The sequence below is a fragment of the Arvicola amphibius genome, chromosome 7 (assembly GCF_903992535.2).
Source record: "Arvicola amphibius chromosome 7, mArvAmp1.2, whole genome shotgun sequence".
NCBI classification, from domain to species: Eukaryota; Metazoa; Chordata; class Mammalia; order Rodentia; family Cricetidae; genus Arvicola; species Arvicola amphibius.
The window spans coordinates 1,047,020-1,064,568 of NC_052053.1; the positions used below are offsets into that span (position 1 = coordinate 1,047,020).

Consider the following 17,549-nt stretch of genomic DNA (forward strand, 5'->3'; position numbering starts at 1 on the left):
CTCTGCCTCTGTAATTTTTCAGCTTTTATCCCAATATCTGTCTCTAGGAGTTTATTATTAGATCATTTCAAAACTGGCTACATTTGACAGTCATATGCAACTGTAAAAAGCACAAAGCACAGCCAAAAAAATGTACATTTCAAATAAACATCCATATTCAATGATGTCATTAGTTCAGCATTGTTAGTTAAAAGACACATTTTCAAGAAATAATGTGATTAATTATATATCCAAAAACATTTTGTTGCCTTACAATATGTATTAAAAATAAACAAACAAAACTTCTCTCTATGGATAAAAAAATCTGCAAAGACTGAGGGGTCACTGAAGGTGGCACCAGGATATATCCCTATGTCTTGTACTAACTTTTGGAACCCATTCTCTTTAGATGGGTACCTTGCTCAGCATGGATATAGTGGGGAGGGCTTTGGTCCTTCATTGGAGCAATGTGCCTTACCCTCTCTGGGGAGTGGATGGCAGTTGGTGGGGGAAGGTGGAGGAAATGGAAAGAAAGGAGAAAGTGGAAACTGGGATTGGTATGTAAAATGAAAAAAAAAGATTATTTCCTCTTTAAATAGAAGAGAAAAAATCTGCAAAAAAACGGTAGCTATCACAGAATTCAGTATTTACATAATTTACCTCTATAAATCAGTGTGAGTATTATAGATACAATCATAATCTTTATTGATTAAAATAAGCACTATCCCTCTTCCAGTTTTGAAATTATGATTCTACAAAAAAAATCACCAAACTTACTCTTTAATCCCCAGCTAATTAATAAAAACTAACTAGTAAATTTTACACGTGAATTCAGAAATAAAAAATATAAGCTGTGGCAGAAGGTTTGTTTATTTTAAACACATTTAAAACACTTTGTCAGCTAATAAGAATGTTTTATATACCTATGAGCCTGTCTCAAAAATTATTCACTCAAAAATTATTTCTGTATAAATTTCCTTATCGCATTTTTCACATCTTTGTTCCTCAGACTATAGATGAATGGGTTTAACATAGGACTTACAAAGATATAAAAAACAGCTGCAATTTTCCCTTGTTCTACAGATGTCTCTGAAGGGGGCCTGAGGTGCATGCAGAACAATGTTCCAAAAAAGATGGTCACAGCTGTCAGATGGGATCCACAAGTGGAGAAGGCCTTGCGCCTCCCCTCCGCGGAGCGGATCCGCAGGATGGCTGTAAAGATGAAGACATAGGAGATGAGGATGATGGTGAGGGAGCAGGTGAGGTTCGATCCGGCCACCACAAACATGGCAGTTTTCTTCACATAGGTGTCTGAGCAAGCAAGGACCATGAGCGGGGGATCTGCACAGTAGAAATGATTGATCTCATTGGGTCCACAGAAAGTCAAACGAAGCATCAGGATAGTCTGTATTAGACCATTAACAAAGCCGTAAATGTACTGTACAGCTACAAGAGAGAGGCAGACACCTCTGGACATCTTGTTAGTGTATAACAAGGGCTTGCAGATTGCCACGTAGCGGTCATAAGCCATCACTGCAAGCATGTAATAATCTGTGATCACAAAGGCAATAAAAAAGTGGAACTGAATAATGCAGCCAATAAAAGAAATGCTCTTTCTCTTGGATAAAAAGTTAACCAGCATCTGAGGGGCAACTGTGGTGGCATAACAGAGATCCACAAAGGAGAGGTGGCTGAGGAAGAAGTACATGGGAGTCTGAAGCTTGGTGTCACTTCTGATTAAGAATATCATGCTCACGTTGCCAACCACTGTGATGATGTAGATGATTAGGAAGACCACAAAGAGCACAGACTGCAGCTCTTCTCTGTCTGTCAGTCCTAGGAAAATAAACTCAGTCACAGCTGTGTAGTTTTTCTTTACCATTTTGTTTACTTGGCTCCAGACAAGGTGTAAAGAGGAAGAAATTTAAAGCTCATAAATATTGTACATGAGACATATCATCATTCTGCATGATCCTGAGCCCTCTTTCTTCAAACTTGTAAATGCACATGGCAGAAAAATGAGCCAGTGCAAAGAGAAATAACACAGAGGTTAACAACCCTTTCTGCTCTTGTAGAAGACAGAGTTTGATTCCCAGTATCCATACGGTGTCTCACATCCATCTGTAACTTCAGGGACAGACATGACACTGCCCTCTTCTGACCTCTGCAGTCACCAGGTACACACATTCTGAAAATACACACTTGCTAACAAAATACTGATATACATGAAATTAAATAAGTAAATCTAAAACAAATTAAAATTAAGCAGCTTAGGGTTGTATGTTTAATGTTTAAAACTCTATCAAATTTATATAGAACTCTGTGTGTGTGTTTTCTCCATATTTTCTCTGTTTTCCCTAAACATGGTTTTCCTCCCCCAAAACAATTTTTGCCTAAAACGATGTTTTTCTCCAAATATACTTTTGTATATCCTTTTACAAATGTTAGCCTTTTAAACTTAAATAATTTTCCCTAGCTAAAAAAGTTGGGGGATTAAACTGAAGCATGACACATATCCATGTAAGCATAAGCTCTCTCTACTTACTCTTCTGATCCCAAGATATCTTCCAAGCTGATCCCTAATTCTTCAGCTGAAGTTCCTCATCCCAAATAGCCTATCTCACAAAGCTCTCATGCCAACAAAACTCTTAGTTTATAAAAAAAAAAAAGTAAGATCAGTATCTGCTTTTTTGCTCATGCAGAAAAATAATTGTTTAGGGAGAGAAAGTGCAAGTCAATATTAAATATTTATGTACACAAAATATTCATACATAAATGTATATGGCATACATGAGAGGATTAAATTCTATACATAGACCTGTGTATGTAGATGTACACGTGCATACATTGGTTGGTGTCATGTCCTTATGAGGGGCATTGAAAATTTTGTGCTAGGATGGTAGGGGATACTGAAAATATGCTGAGAAACAATTCCTCAGACCATAATGATTTGCTACATCTTTATCTCATTCTAAGACTCATAGAAAGTTTCAATCGATGCTAAAACATAAATTCTACACAGGTTTCTAAAAGCATAAATTCTATATTCTTTTGTAGCTTGATGAAGCAATGATCATGTTATGAACCTACCTGAGATAATACTGCAGGCATTACTGCAGAAATAAAGAACTCTGAGATATGATATCATGGAACACTAGCATTATCCTTTGATGCCATATGTCCACACATAGCAGGGTTGTTACCCCACTCTTTCATGACAAAGCACAATACCACGGACAGAAAGAAGTTATGTAGCACTCCGTATAGCCTTCTTGCTCATTGCCCTTTGTGATTCTACAAATTAAGAGTCAAGTTTTCTTGGATAGGGTATTAAAATACAAAAGAAAAGTCATAATTAGTAAATGAATACTTGCTCTGAGAAATATAGATGATCGTAAGTAGTGATATTACTAAGTCATTAAGTCATGATAATACTAAGATATTACCTAATTCAGGTAAACACTTATATTATCTGTTAAAATGCATATCTCTAGATTCTAAAATTAAGAAAGGATGATTGCTGCCCCTACCTGTGAAAGGAGAATGACTTTGCATTGGCAGCATTAATGTGAAGACGCTGGGTAGTTTATAAGAAAGAGCAAGCTCTCATAGAACCAATTCCCTATGGTTCAATTACCATTTAGAAAAAATTGCTTGGATTATGAAAAAGCCCCAGGTTCCCATTCAAAAATCCTAAATCCATTGAGAGAAGTTTTGCTCACTCTCCACAGTCATCAGAGATTCAAATCTTCCAGGAATGGTGGACCAAAGAACTTTTTCTTCTTTAGTTTGTGCTAAGTATCCTTATTTTTAATTGTTTTTCTTTGTATGTATATACTAATTACTAATTCCTGATAGGAGCCCCAGGATGAGGCCCCTATTTTTTTTACCTAATACTAAGTGGCCAGTCCTAAAATCATATATGTACAAACCACTCAGCAGGCAGATTGCATTTATATATTTATGTTTATATATTCACATATAACAATAACAATTATGGAAAATCAGAGTATTAATTAGAAAAGGAGTAAAAGGACAGAGAGGGGGTTGAAAAGAGAAATAGTGAAATTTTTTTATTTCTATTATTTGTTTTTTATATAGAGCCTTGGGTATAGCTCTGGCTAGCCTGAAGATTCCTGCATAGACCAGTCTGGCCTAGAGACTTATACCCTCTTGCTTCTTTTTAGAGTGCTGACTGGGTTTAAGGCATATACTATCACACCTGACCTTAATTATATTTTAACTAAAATAAAGATTAATATATAAATAAAATAAATATTTTAAAAGTATATTTTTAAAGTATAAATCACTTTGAAATATTGGCTATTTTGAGTCTAGAACGTGATGAAGATCCAGTCAACTTAACTTGAACTGGCTGTTTACCAATTTTGAGCCTCTCATCTGGCTTTTTTAATAGAAATAACAATTACTACTTGTGTATTCTGAGATACAGCCAGTCAGATGAGAAGACTCCCTTTTGTGCCAGTTGTGTTCTCCATTATTCTCATATTTCTAATTATTTTCCCAATCTGGAGATATAGACTTATAAATAATTAAGTTGGTGTTCAATTAAAGCTGACTTTGACTAATGGGAGGAACCAGTGAAATGTCAGAGGCAGGGTAAGAAAAGCAGCTCTATACAATTCTCATCTGCTTCTTGTCCATAGCAAGAAAACGATAAGGTTTCTTTGTCCATATGAGAACTCGTTATTGAATGTGTCTTGCGGAAGGAAGCAGCTTAAGTTGTGGCTCAAGCTCTCAATGGCTTTGGAGCAAGAGCACTGTTCTTGCTCCTAGAACCTCAAAGTGGGGATTTTTTTTTTCTGCCATAAGCCTCTGTTGCTTCATTTTCATTAAGTTCAGCTTTTAAGATTACATTTGTTCTCATTCATCATTGGATCCTTTTAAGCTCATAAAATAGAGCAGAACCTTGCTTTAGTGTTGTAATGAGACCTCTGTTGGGTTTCCGGATGCTCAGCTCCAAAATAACCACACAGAAACCATATTATTTAAATCACTGCTTGGCCCATTAGCTATAGCTTCTTATTTGCTAACTCTTACAACTCTGTATTTGTCTGTGTATTTTAACCTCCTGCCCCTTGCCCGAATCTCGCGAACTGGGTGCCAGCACACCAAACGCAGACATGAGCATGGTGCCCAGCAGGATAGCAGAAATACACAATTGTTTTTTCAGAACAGAACAGATGCACATGCTGTGAATATATGGAATATGTACAGGAACTGTAGGCATGAAAAGTGCACCTAAATGAATTACTATGTATAAGTCTAACCATGTTAATGAAAATACAATAGCAAGAGAGAAGTGATTAATTTCCTTCTATGAAGTTTGAAATCTAGCAAAACCATGGTATACTAACCTATGAATATACAAACAGCTATATACTGAGGAACTTATACAGAGGGTCTAGAAACTTTCAAGTATTTGCTGCAGGAATGAAGACAGAAACAAAACCAATGAGGGAGACCTTCTATTTCAAATACCAGAAATAACTGTGACATCATTAGAAAATCTGATAGAAATGGCTTGAATTTACAAAGGAAGATAATATTTTTGTCTGTGAGTGAGCTGCAAATAGTTTGTTTCAAAATAAGCAAATGCTATCTAAAAATAATTGTTATAGGTGGATATCACCTTAATTGTATGTGGTCTACAATTTTCTAAGGACAGACAATACAATAAGTTTAAATATGAATCTTTTGTATGTGCAAAGTAGCAACATGTTGGGCTGGAAAGATGACTCAGAAGTTAATGCACTGACTCTCTTCTGAGGACCTGAATTCCATTCTCATCACCCACCTGGTAGCTATCTGTGAACTCCAGTTCATGTAATTCCTCATTCTTTTCTGGCCTGAACAGAAAGTACATACACCTGGTTCTCAAACATAAATGAAAGCAAACTACTTACATAAAAAATTGATAAATAGATCTCAAAGAAATAAAATCTTAAAAATATATGCAAAAATTTCAACAATATGACAAAAATATACAATGGAAAGCCAGTGCCTTTATATAGAAAAGTATTTACATATATAGGTAGAAGAAATAGTTTAATAATTGATAATTCTAAATGGATAGAAAATATAAACACTATAATATTAAAATAGGCAAAGGATGGGAACATGTCACAAGAGAAAACAAATTGACACACAAATGTGACTGTTAAAATATGAGTTTTATGCACAAATAACTACATTAATATGGCTAAGAATGAAATTATTATTTATTTGCAAACACTAGACGATAGTAACAAAAGGGTAGAGGAGCAGAGGCACACTGGTGGGATTGAATGCTCAATAATAGAAGAATACAAAGCCCTGCTAAGGGAAATTTGGCATTTCCTTCAAGATCGTATGTACAAAGATTACATCAGATAAATAAAATCATTTGAAAGCTCTATCTTGCAGTAATAATCTCTGAAAATTTTATGAGTTAACATATAAAAAATTTTAAATGAAAGAATTGACCTGTTGTGGTGAGGAACTTTCAGGAAAATACTTTGAAGAACACACACACCTATGAATAAAGGAAGTTACTGCCACAGCATTAGGCAATTCTGCCTTTGACAATAGATCTACCGTGTTGCAGATTTACTTTATAGAGCAAGGGCAGTATCTCCAGTCCAGTTTTAGAATTATTTTTTAGTCATTCAAGATAGACTGTAGTAACTACCTTACAAAACAGAACACACTACTGTACTTTATATCATTTCTGAGAGACAGACTAAAATTAATCAGTGTCAGAAAGTTACTCGGGAATTGTAAATTCCCTTTGGTTTAGAGAGCAAAGGGGTTGAATACCTCTCAACTTACTTCATGAGCACTCCCTTCTTGACAACTTTCCCGATGGCTCTTTTCACATCTTTGTTTCTCAGGCTGTAGATCAAGGGGTTTAACATTGGACTTACAAAAATATAAAAGACAGCCACAACTTTCCCCTGCTCAACAGACTTCTCAGAAGGAGGCCTGAGATACATACAAAACAAAGTCCCATAGAAAACAGTGACAGCCACCAGATGGGATCCACAAGTGGAGAAGGCCTTGCGCCTCCCCTCCGCGGAGCGGATCCGCAGGATGGCTGTAAAGATGAAGACATAGGAGATGAGGATGATGGTGAGGGAGCAGGTGAGGTTCGATCCGGCCACCACAAACATGGCCGTTTCCTTCACGTAGGTGTCTGAACAAGCAAGGACCATGAGAGGAGGGTCTGCACAGTAGAAGTGATTGATTTCGTTGGGTCCACAGAAAGTCAAACGAAGCATCAAGATTGTCTGAGCCAGACCATTTGCAAAGCCGTAAATGTACGGGACAGCTACAAGAGAGAGGCAGACACCTCTGGACATCTTGCTAGTGTATAACAAGGGCTTGCAGATTGCCACGTAGCGGTCATAAGCCATCACTGTGAGCATATAGTAATCTGTGATCACCAGGGCAATAAAAAAGTGAAACTGTATGAAGCAGCCAACAAAGGAAATGGTTTTTCTCTTTGATAAAAAATGAACCAACATCTGAGGAGTGACATTGGTGGCATAACAGAGATCCACAAAGGAGAGGTGGCTGAGGAAGAAGTACATGGGGGTGTGAAGGTTGGAGTCACTTCTGATTAAGAATATCATGCTCATGTTGCCAACCACTGTGATGAGGTAGATGATTAGGAAGATCACAAAGAGCACTGGCTGCATCTCTGCTCGATCAGTCAGTCCCAGCAAAATAAACTCAGTCACTGTTGTATAGTTTTTCTTTAACATTTTTCTTACTGACATCAGACAAGGCCTGAAAAATGAGATAAGAATGTATTTGGATTTTCTTCATTATGCATTATGTCAATCACGTTATCTGATGTATTTTTTTTCAGTTTTTCAAACTGTTAACATAGGTAACATAAAGAGAAAGCCTAATAATCATTTGAATGATGTTATAAATATCTAAATTAATGGAGAAATTGTGACATGTAGCAGAAAGGCAAATAATATACAGTAGAAAGATAATAGGTAGATGGATGTTAGATTGATCAATATATTATAGCTAGATCATTGGTTCTCAATCTTCCTAATGCTATGAATCTTTAATACAGTTCCTCATGTAATAGTGACTCTCAAACATAAAATTATGTTTACTGCTTCTTTTTAACTGTAATTTTGCTACTGTTGTGAATTATAATATAGATATCTGTGTTTTCTGATGTTCTTAGGCAACCCTGTAAAATGGTTGTTTGACCCCCCAAAGGGGTCATGACACAAAGGTTGAGAACTACTGAGCTAGATAGACACATAGATAGACAGATTATAGATAGACAGATGATAGTTGGATGATAGAAAATGTAGCTATAGTTTAATGATGTTCTAAGATTTTTTTTTTTTTTTTGGTTTTTCGAGACAGGGTTTCTCTGTAGCTTTGGAGCCTGTCCTGGAACTAGCTTTTGTAGACCAGGCTGGTCTCGAACTCACAGAGATCCGCCTGCCTCTGCCTCCCGAGTGCTGGGATTAAAGGCGTGCGCCACCACCGCCCGGCTTGTTCTAAGATTTTTTTGAAAATCTTTTCATATCTCAAGTGTCTTATGGTTGACAAGTATTTATCACATTTCTTTATTATTTCCTTGAAAATACAGATGCAAAGGTTTTTGTTCTTATATGTAATCCTTTTGGGGGAATGAATTTGAACCTTCTCTATTTTTCTCACAGCTAAATGGTTTCAAGGGATGAAGCAATAAAAACAGTTTATAGCTTCATGAAAGCAAGATCACTTCACATGTGCTTCTTCATTTGCATAGCAGTCTTTCAGCTTATACTTTTGCTCACTCTCATACACCGCAAGTAAACTTTTACCAAGAAATATTTCTTAACTCTTCATACACTGCTCAAGTTCTCACTTGCTCGGTGCATTTTGCTCATATTGAAAATATTTGGTATGGGGCAACAAAAAGTGCATTACCTACTTCATGTATTCAAAATATGTGTATGGCTACACTCCATGAGCAATGAACATTATAGCTATGGACAATCCTTGATGATATTCACTGTTCATGATGGGCTGGAGTCAGAGGCAAACAGTGTATCTACAGCCTCGGGTGACACAGCAGGACACAACATGACAATTTAGAGAATTACTGACTTTCCAATGCTACTACTGATTTTAACTCTTACATGTTTTAATGAAATGGTAAGCTCAATGCAGAGTCCTTACTATAAGTCATCAGAAATAACAGACGCATTAACTGTAAAATTATGTATTTCATGTGCTGTGCTAGATTATATCTCAACATTTAGGCAAAGTGAAAGTGACTATGGAGACATTCACAAAAATTAGCATCCTCCTTCTGGGACATACACACACCCATGATGCCATAGGATGCTGGTCTTTATTTATCAATGCAATGACAAGAAAATATGAGTTCTTCTGTGAATTATCAAGCAAGGTTATTATTTATTACAGCATTTTATTCTGCACTTGGAGACTTTAGATATATTTACCAAGACAATAAGATACAAAACAAATTAACTAACTAAAAATATTCTAATTATTTTATGCTTTTCTTACTTAATGATCATAGTTGTGACATATACAAGTACTTTGGGGGTTTTTAATGTATGTATATATATATGTATATATATATAAACATTCAATATCTTCTGCCAATTTTCTTTTTTACTATAAGGGGGAAAAGAGGTAATAAAACACTATGTGAATCTGCATTATATATACTCAGTACTTTAAGGAAAACATCCTCCTGCATTTGATAAAATAAATAATGCAATATCCTACAAGGCTTATTCCATGGCATCTGAATATTTGTGAATGGCATAAGTGCATCTGAGCATGCCAGGCATGGCACATTTGAAATTCACTCCCCCACTAGTGCTCCTATGTGGCTCAGCTCTTCAAGGTGTTAAAAACCCTTGGTCTTTGGTTTTCCTTCAGAGTCATGACTAATTGGCTCGTGTCAAGTTTCATTTCCAAGTGAGAAATGCAGTTAGACAACACATCTTCATGGAATCTATCTCTGATTAATTTTTCATAACCAATAACGTTTAGAAACATGAATGTGTCCAGTTTTCCAAACAAATGGTCATAGAAATTATAACACTATAATTTTATTATACTGTAATATCATGAATTTAAAAGGAATCACAAAAATTACTACCACTTCTGATAAAGCAAGTGAGAATAAGTATATAATTACTGAGAGTCCTCAGAATACAACTATGTCCAGGTATGTGCTCTCCACACGCTTATTTTAAAATCTTAGTTGTTCTTAGTTCTAGTTGTAGGGCTTGAGTGAATCTTTAACATCATTGTATCTTAATGGTCTAACTCATAGAATATTTTCATGTATAAATCAGTTATGTGAGGAAGTTAATCCTGGAAACCCTTATGGATACATCTGACATGTAGCAACTACTTAATAAGTTTTAGTGACTAGAATCATAATGAGCCAGGTTGTGAGCAAGATTCAGAATCAAAGCGTGAACTCCTTAAGGACTACGACTATGGCCTTTATAAGCTTATGGATTCATCAACACCTAGATAAGTGTTTTATATTGGAAACAGACAACAATATTGATAGGTATTACTCTCTTTGGTCTATCACCTTTTCCATTCTGTGAATATACAATTCTTGGTCATTATAAGTACTTTAGCCTGAAAACAGAAGCATTTTAATGTAATTGATCCTTAATTCAAAATTATAAGTTGCAAATCACTTTAATTTACCAATTAAAATGTTTGCTTCTGTTCCAAATTTTCAATGAACAGTGAATATCCTACCTGAAGAAGCAGAGTAGTTCACAATGGTGGCCTTAATATGCAGACATTCGGGATTTTATAACAAAATTATTTCAGAAGGAGCAATTCCCTATGGTTCTATTATTCTTTTCAGAAGAGGTTTGCATTATAAACAACTTTTGACACTGATGAACTCATTGGCAAGTTGAGTTTGACTGCTCAAATCATAAAGGAATCAAATCTCCAAAGAATAGTAAAGCAGTGGGACTTATAATTTATTTTTATTTACAAGGAATGTTACTATAGATTTCTATAATGTTTATCAAGATTTCTGTCTTGAGAAAAAAGCCCTTATTTTTTTGTTTTTAGTCTCTAAAATTTAACAGCACACAGGAGAGAGTTTTAGAGTCTGAAAATCCCTAGCATCAGCTATTTTTGTGTGTGTGTGTGTGTGTGTGTGTGTGTGTGTGTACTACCCACTAATTCCAAAACTTGCATTTATCTTTTCAGTGAAAATAGAGAATGTGATATCTTTACAGATACTATAGGTGTGGTGACAATTTCTCTTTGACTCTGGCCTCACCTTCTCCCTGTTTTCCTATCAGCCATTAGTAACTGCTCCATTGAAGTTGCTGTGGTGATTATATTACTCTGACTTTTGTTAATGGGAAGAACTAGCAATGGGAAAGAAGTATTTCCTTTCACTCCATTTCTGGTCCAACATTAGCATGCTAACATGGTCACAAGCTTCTAAAAATTCAACACTGGGTATATATCAGAGAAGAAAGTAGTATTGGAGTTAGTTTTTGGTTCTAGCGAGATCCCAAACAGCTTTGGAAATAATGTCCAAAAGCTTTGGTTCCTGCCTCTGTTGAATCAATTGTTTGGATTATATCTTCAATCCTATCTCTATCATCAGTCTTTTTTATTATTGGCAGTAAACACTTGGTGCTATGTTCCCTAGGGAAGACTTCCTCTATTGTTTCCAATATCCCTCAGTAATCTATAGTTCTTAGCGTGGGGTTGTGCTTTCATGGATTTTACCTATATGCACGCAGTAATAATTAGTAAAAATAAAGCCATGAATTTGAAGAAGAGCAAGGAGATGGTGTATATGGGAATATCTGAAGCAGGAAAGTGAAGGGAGACATGTTTTTTATTATTATATCATAATCTCAAAAATAAAAAATAATTGTCTTTTAAAAAAGATGGGATTTAGAAGTTAAATTTGAGAAAGGTCATGCATGAAGAGGAAGAAAGAAATGTAATTAAATTATAATACCAAAAATGCAAAAATAAGATGAAAGTACCATAATAAACACAAAGAATAACCTTAGATAAACAAATATAACTAATTAACTAAATTTTAAAATGTAATTTCTGAACTTTTTAGATGTCACAATCAGTAAATCACCTGTCTCTCAAGCATGACAACCTGAGCTTGGATTGCCAGAACCTAGATTCAAGGTCAGGCATGGTACTATGTTCTATCATCTGCAATAGCTCAATGAGAGGATAAAGCAGGATGATTCCTGGGCTAAGGTGGCCTAGCCTTCTGAAAGAACTTCAGGTTACAGAGTAGACCTTGTCTCAAAGAAGTAACACCTGACATCCTAAGATGTCTTCGTACATACACATATAAACACACCAAAAATATAAATCAATAAAAGCAATTAAATGTAATTTCCTCTAAATAACATGTTTGATAAAGATTTGTCTGCACTTAGATATAATATGATTAAAACATTTGGGGAACACTGTAATATTGCATGTGGTCTTACAACTATCCCAATATCTAATTATACTGACATAATATTTAGGTATAAAGATCTTAGGAAGAGTTTTTATCAACTTTGACAAGTGTTCGTATTTTTATATATTTAATACATCTGTATTGATTAATTTGCATATATTTAATTATTCCTCACCTAGGACCTTCTGTCAAGACATAATTTATAAATATATGAATTCTGAATTTTCTTTTTTTTAAAGAGAGGGTTTAAATTGGCTTACAGTTCTAGAGAGAAAAATTCCATTAATGGAATCAAATCAAAGACCTAGGTATTAATCTACACACCTATGAACACCTGGTTTTTGACAAAGAAGCTAAAATTATACAAAGGAAAAAAATCTTCAACAAATGGTGCTGGCATAACTGGATATCAACATGTAGAAGAATGCAACTAGATCCATATCTATCCCCATGCACAAACCTCAAGTCTACATCTCCTTCCATTGTTTGCTGCATGAAGCCTCTCTGATGACAACTGGACGAGGCTCTGATCTGTTAGTACAGCGGAATAGCACTAGGAATCATTGCTTTGACTTTCTGTGGTTGTTATTGTTGGTTGGCTGGTTGTTTTGCTTTTGACCAGTCATATTTGGTTCTTTCCTGGGTCTCTGGGACGTCCAGACTCTAGCTTCTGGCCATCCAGGCAATGTCAAGTATGTGCTACCTCTTAAGGCAGGGGACTTAAGTTGTACCAGTCATTAGTTGGTCATTCCTACAAGTTCAACTTCACTATTAACCCAGCACATCTTGCGGACAGGCAAATAGGAGGTGAAATGCTTTGGGGCTGGGTTGATATCCCCATCAAATCACTAGAAGATTGCCTGGCTACAGAAGATGGCCAATTTAGGCTGTATATCCTCCATTAATAGAAGCATTCACTAGGGTCACCCTTGTACATTACATGGAGTTTCCACTGAAGTAGGAGTATTTTTGTAGATGTATCCATTTTGTACTGGGCTCCAGAACTCTGCACATTGATTGGTTGTAACTTTTTATAGTCATCACTGTTTCCAGGCATCAACCCAAGAAGAACCACAAGCAGCTTAGGAATGCTGAGGGTAGGAGAAAGATTCTTCTCCAGGGAATAGTGCACTGATTGGTTATCCAAAGCATAATGGTTAGCAAAGAAAACGTTCATTCAAGTAACATTATACAAACTGAGCAGGTTATAGTTAGGAACATGTATGCATATACATATAGACATGTAATAACAATGAATGAAAAAATCAGCCATGAATTTGAAAAAGAAATAAAGAAGCATATACAGGAGTGTTTGGAGGAAAGAAAGGGAAAGGAGAAATGATATAATTATATTACAGTCCCCAAATTAAAAGAAAGAATGTACACATTATATTTCACACCACATACAATATTATGCATATATATATATATATATATATATATATATATATATATATATATATAAAATAACAAGAGTTAAAGTGGAATTGCCCTGTTACAGACATTAAAGGCAAACAAACAAAAACCTAGTTCCAGGAATGGTATATTTCTTTTGTGGTTGTTGGACAGTAAGGTTCCATAGACCTCCAACCAGCATAGGCTATTGCTATTGTTTAAGTTAACCTTCTACAACTTGATGATAAGACCTCATTGAAGAAGATATGACATCGTTGAGTCACAGAACACAGAGAAATCAAGTTGATACTCACCTGGAAGCATCAACCATGCTTTTCCTATACCTGTGATAAAGAAATAGTTTATATATTTGAAAATTTCTCTTTATCACAGTCTATATTTTTAATATCAAGTACTAATGAGGAATGAAATTCATGTGAAAAAAGCTATCCAATTATAGGAAGTGTATAGTATTACTCCAAAAGAACAATAACAATGCATAATAATCATATTATTTGAAATATGATCCGTAATTCCAAGGCTTTAATCAGATTTCAGACATATGTGTAGAGGCCCAGGTCTGCGCTCTATGCGATAGATCCCAGTTCGCTTCGGGCAAGGGGCTGGAGGTTGAGAATACACACGCAGAGACAGACCGACACACAGACCTTCTAACACTGGTACCAAAAGCTCCTCTTTATTAGCACCATGTAGGCTTAAATACACTGCAGTCAATGGCCAACAGGTGATAATCCTATCCTCTGATCCTCTAAACTAGGCACAGCTTCTAGTAACTTCAATTAGAAGGTTCTAGCAGGAAAGAGCAGCTGAAGGACAGGACCATTAGTCCCAACATCTCCCCCCTAAATTTTTTATAAAACAGAAGACCCTCCTGTCTTAGGTCATCTCAGAAGAGTAAGCCCTTACCCCTCTTTGGGAGGCCCCCTCCCTGTCTTAGGCAGGCCCTCCTCTGTAGAATTTGCCTATCTGTGGAGGAGTCTTCATAGTTTGTGCAGTATTTGCAATCAAAGCTGGAGTACGTTTGAGTTACTGGCCAACAGGCTCAGAAGAAGCTGCAACTATAAAACCATTGTTAAAAAGCTCTTGGCTAAACTTAAACGTGCTTGGGATAAAAAAATCAGATAACTTTCAATCAGAGAAAAGAACATTTCAAAGCAACTGCTTGAAAAATTATGAAAGTACTTTTGGTGAGCAGAACTTGCCTTCTTTTTCCTCTACAGCATCTTAGTTTGACACACCATTGATTGCACTGGTGTTAGAGTAGCTATGATCTATCTGGAGAAGAGAAATGGCTTTTGTTTTAACTGCATAGGCTGAAATAAAGTACCTGGTATCCTGAATAAAGTGTGCTTCTCATGATTGTTGGCTAGAAATAAGCCAAGGCAAGGCATTCATGAAAAATAGTAAACCTCTGTGTGTGATTTGAGAGCTGGGTGGTGCGTTCCCCTCCAAAAAAGTTAAAAATATGGCCATCCCTTTATGCCATGGTCCTTCTATCTCCTGATCTCTCTGAATGTTACCACTGGAGCCCACCCTTTATGCCATGGGCTTTCTATCTCCTGGTCTCTCTGAATGTTACCACTGGAGCCCAACTCTATCACTGAAGGAAGCCTATTGACTACGTATTCTCTGAAATTATAAATATATCTTTGAATAAATGGTTCATTTTCATATGCCAAATATCCTTATTACTATTCTAGCTAATTTAAATTAAACTAATAATCACATTTACTTATTTAATATCTATTTATTAAACACTAATTGCACATCTAATTTTTATGCATATTTCTATAGAGGATATCAAGATAAAATTGACATTAATTATGTTTTCAGATCATTTGTAGGGGGTTGAAACAAATAGAAAATTAAATTAGGACACAAATACTATGAAATAGAGAAAAAACCAGGAGAGAAACTCAGGAGATGAAAATTACAATTCTTTTTGAGGATTTGATGAATGGGATCATGAGAAGATATTCTGATTTAAAAAAAAAACTGGGAGGGATAATCTTTAAATTGACCCTTAAATGAACATAGATACCAAAGTCAGTCCAAGTATTTTGTTTTTGTTTTTGTTTTTTTTCCCATGGTTTATTTCTTTTTAAATTTCCATCTCCTCCCCTCCCCTCCGCCCTTACCCCCCCTCTCTCCCTCTCCAGGCCAAGGAGCCATCAGGGTTCCCTACTCTATGTTAAGACCAAGGTCCTCCCAACTCCCCCCAGGTTCAAGTACCAGAAGAACTAGCTTTGTTATTTAAGTAAATCCCTAGCTGATCATACTCTTTTTAATTTTGATTCTTCCTAATACATTCTTCATCTGATAGCAAGTATTTGTAGTTATTCAAGCCTTAGTAATATCAGAGCTAAGAATCTACATGCCCAGAAAAAAAAACCAATTTGCCTTGCTAGCAAACTATCTCATTGATTCAAGTAATGATTTATGTAATATATGCTTTGATCTCGGCACTTGGTTGTGTTTAAGGTAATACAATACAAACTAAGTTTCTGCCTATATGCAGAAATAGTAGATGAATAAAGAATCACTGGTAAAAACATGAATAAATAATAATTCCAGTAGGAGACATGGAACTTAGATGTATGGATGGTGGACTCTAAACAGCTGCTTGGTTTCACAATTTCCAGGTTTATCTTCGCTGACAGTAACCACATGGTCTCTGGATAATCATCCAAAGGCCCCATTCCTTTACTCACCTATCACAGGGACTATATTTGAGCAGCAGGAGCCTGAGTTCCTCATTAGAAACACCAAGGGTGAAGCCAAGTAAGTCCTTTGTATTATACCAGCGCTCAGGAAAAAGTTGTGTAGCAGCCATAACAGCATAGATTAAGGTCTGCAAACTCTCCAGTATTACATGTTATAAACAATACATAAACCAATTGATAAGAGCAGCTCAGTTCTTCAATTTTGGAAGTAATTTTAACTCTTTCTTTTGTTGACACATATACAAATGCATGCACTCACAAACAAATGTGCAGGGGGGTAGGTAGATAATGATGATGATGATAGATAGATGATAGATAGATAGATAGATAGATAAATAGATAGATAGATAGATAGATGATAGATGATAGATAGATAGATGATAGATAGATAGATAGATAGATAGATAGATAGATAGATAGATAGATAGATAGACAGACAGACAGACAGATAGATGAGTGTATAAATTTGTTCAGCTCTCAAATACAATGTCCAACATAGAAGGAGCTTCATGGGTTTTTAGAGTGACAGAACAAAGGAAGTTAAAAGTCAATTCATTTTGAAAACACACTGGTGAAAACATAAGTGGGCAGTTTCATCAGAAAGGGGAATCTCATCTGTAGACTTCAGATGGTGTCTGATAATATTCTTAGCTCTTCCATCGGTAGAGAACGAGGTTTGAAGTTATGCATTCCAAAGTGTCTTATCAATTTATAGGCATGATGCAGAGGAGAGTGAGGGATAGATCTTCAGGGGCTAAATATATGTCAATCAGATCACATTACATCAAGGCTTATATCCGTTGATCAGCTATCCAGACAGCTTCTTTTAAGGATTCCCAACACTTCTAAGGAGCATTTTTTGAGTGAGCACTGTTATGGGCAAACAAATTATTTTAAAAATTAGTTAATATTTCTTACTCATTTCTCTTTTAGGGAAT

At 35.7% G+C, this 17,549-nt stretch overlaps 2 protein-coding genes across 2 annotated transcripts; both read right to left on the reverse strand.

The window, feature by feature from the left end:
- Positions 1–937: 937 nt before the first annotated feature.
- Positions 938–1,861, reverse strand: LOC119819226 (olfactory receptor 1030-like). The gene has a single exon (XM_038337310.1). The coding sequence runs from the start codon at positions 1,859–1,861 to the stop codon at positions 938–940; it is 924 nt and encodes a 307-aa protein (XP_038193238.1).
- Positions 1,862–6,806: 4,945 nt separating this feature from the next.
- On the reverse strand, positions 6,807–7,757 carry LOC119819213 (olfactory receptor 1030-like). The gene has a single exon (XM_038337290.1). It carries the CDS (start codon positions 7,743–7,745, stop codon positions 6,807–6,809), a length of 939 nt encoding a protein of 312 aa, XP_038193218.1. The 5' UTR covers positions 7,746–7,757.
- Positions 7,758–17,549: the final 9,792 nt, after the last annotated feature.

What these genes read in the sequence shown, in the direction of transcription:
- LOC119819226 (XM_038337310.1), bottom strand. Translation starts at nt 1,861, where the DNA reads ATGGTAAAGAAAAACTACACAGCTGTGACTGAGTTTATTTTCCTAGGA.
- LOC119819213 (XM_038337290.1), bottom strand. Translation starts at nt 7,745, where the DNA reads ATGTTAAAGAAAAACTATACAACAGTGACTGAGTTTATTTTGCTGGGA.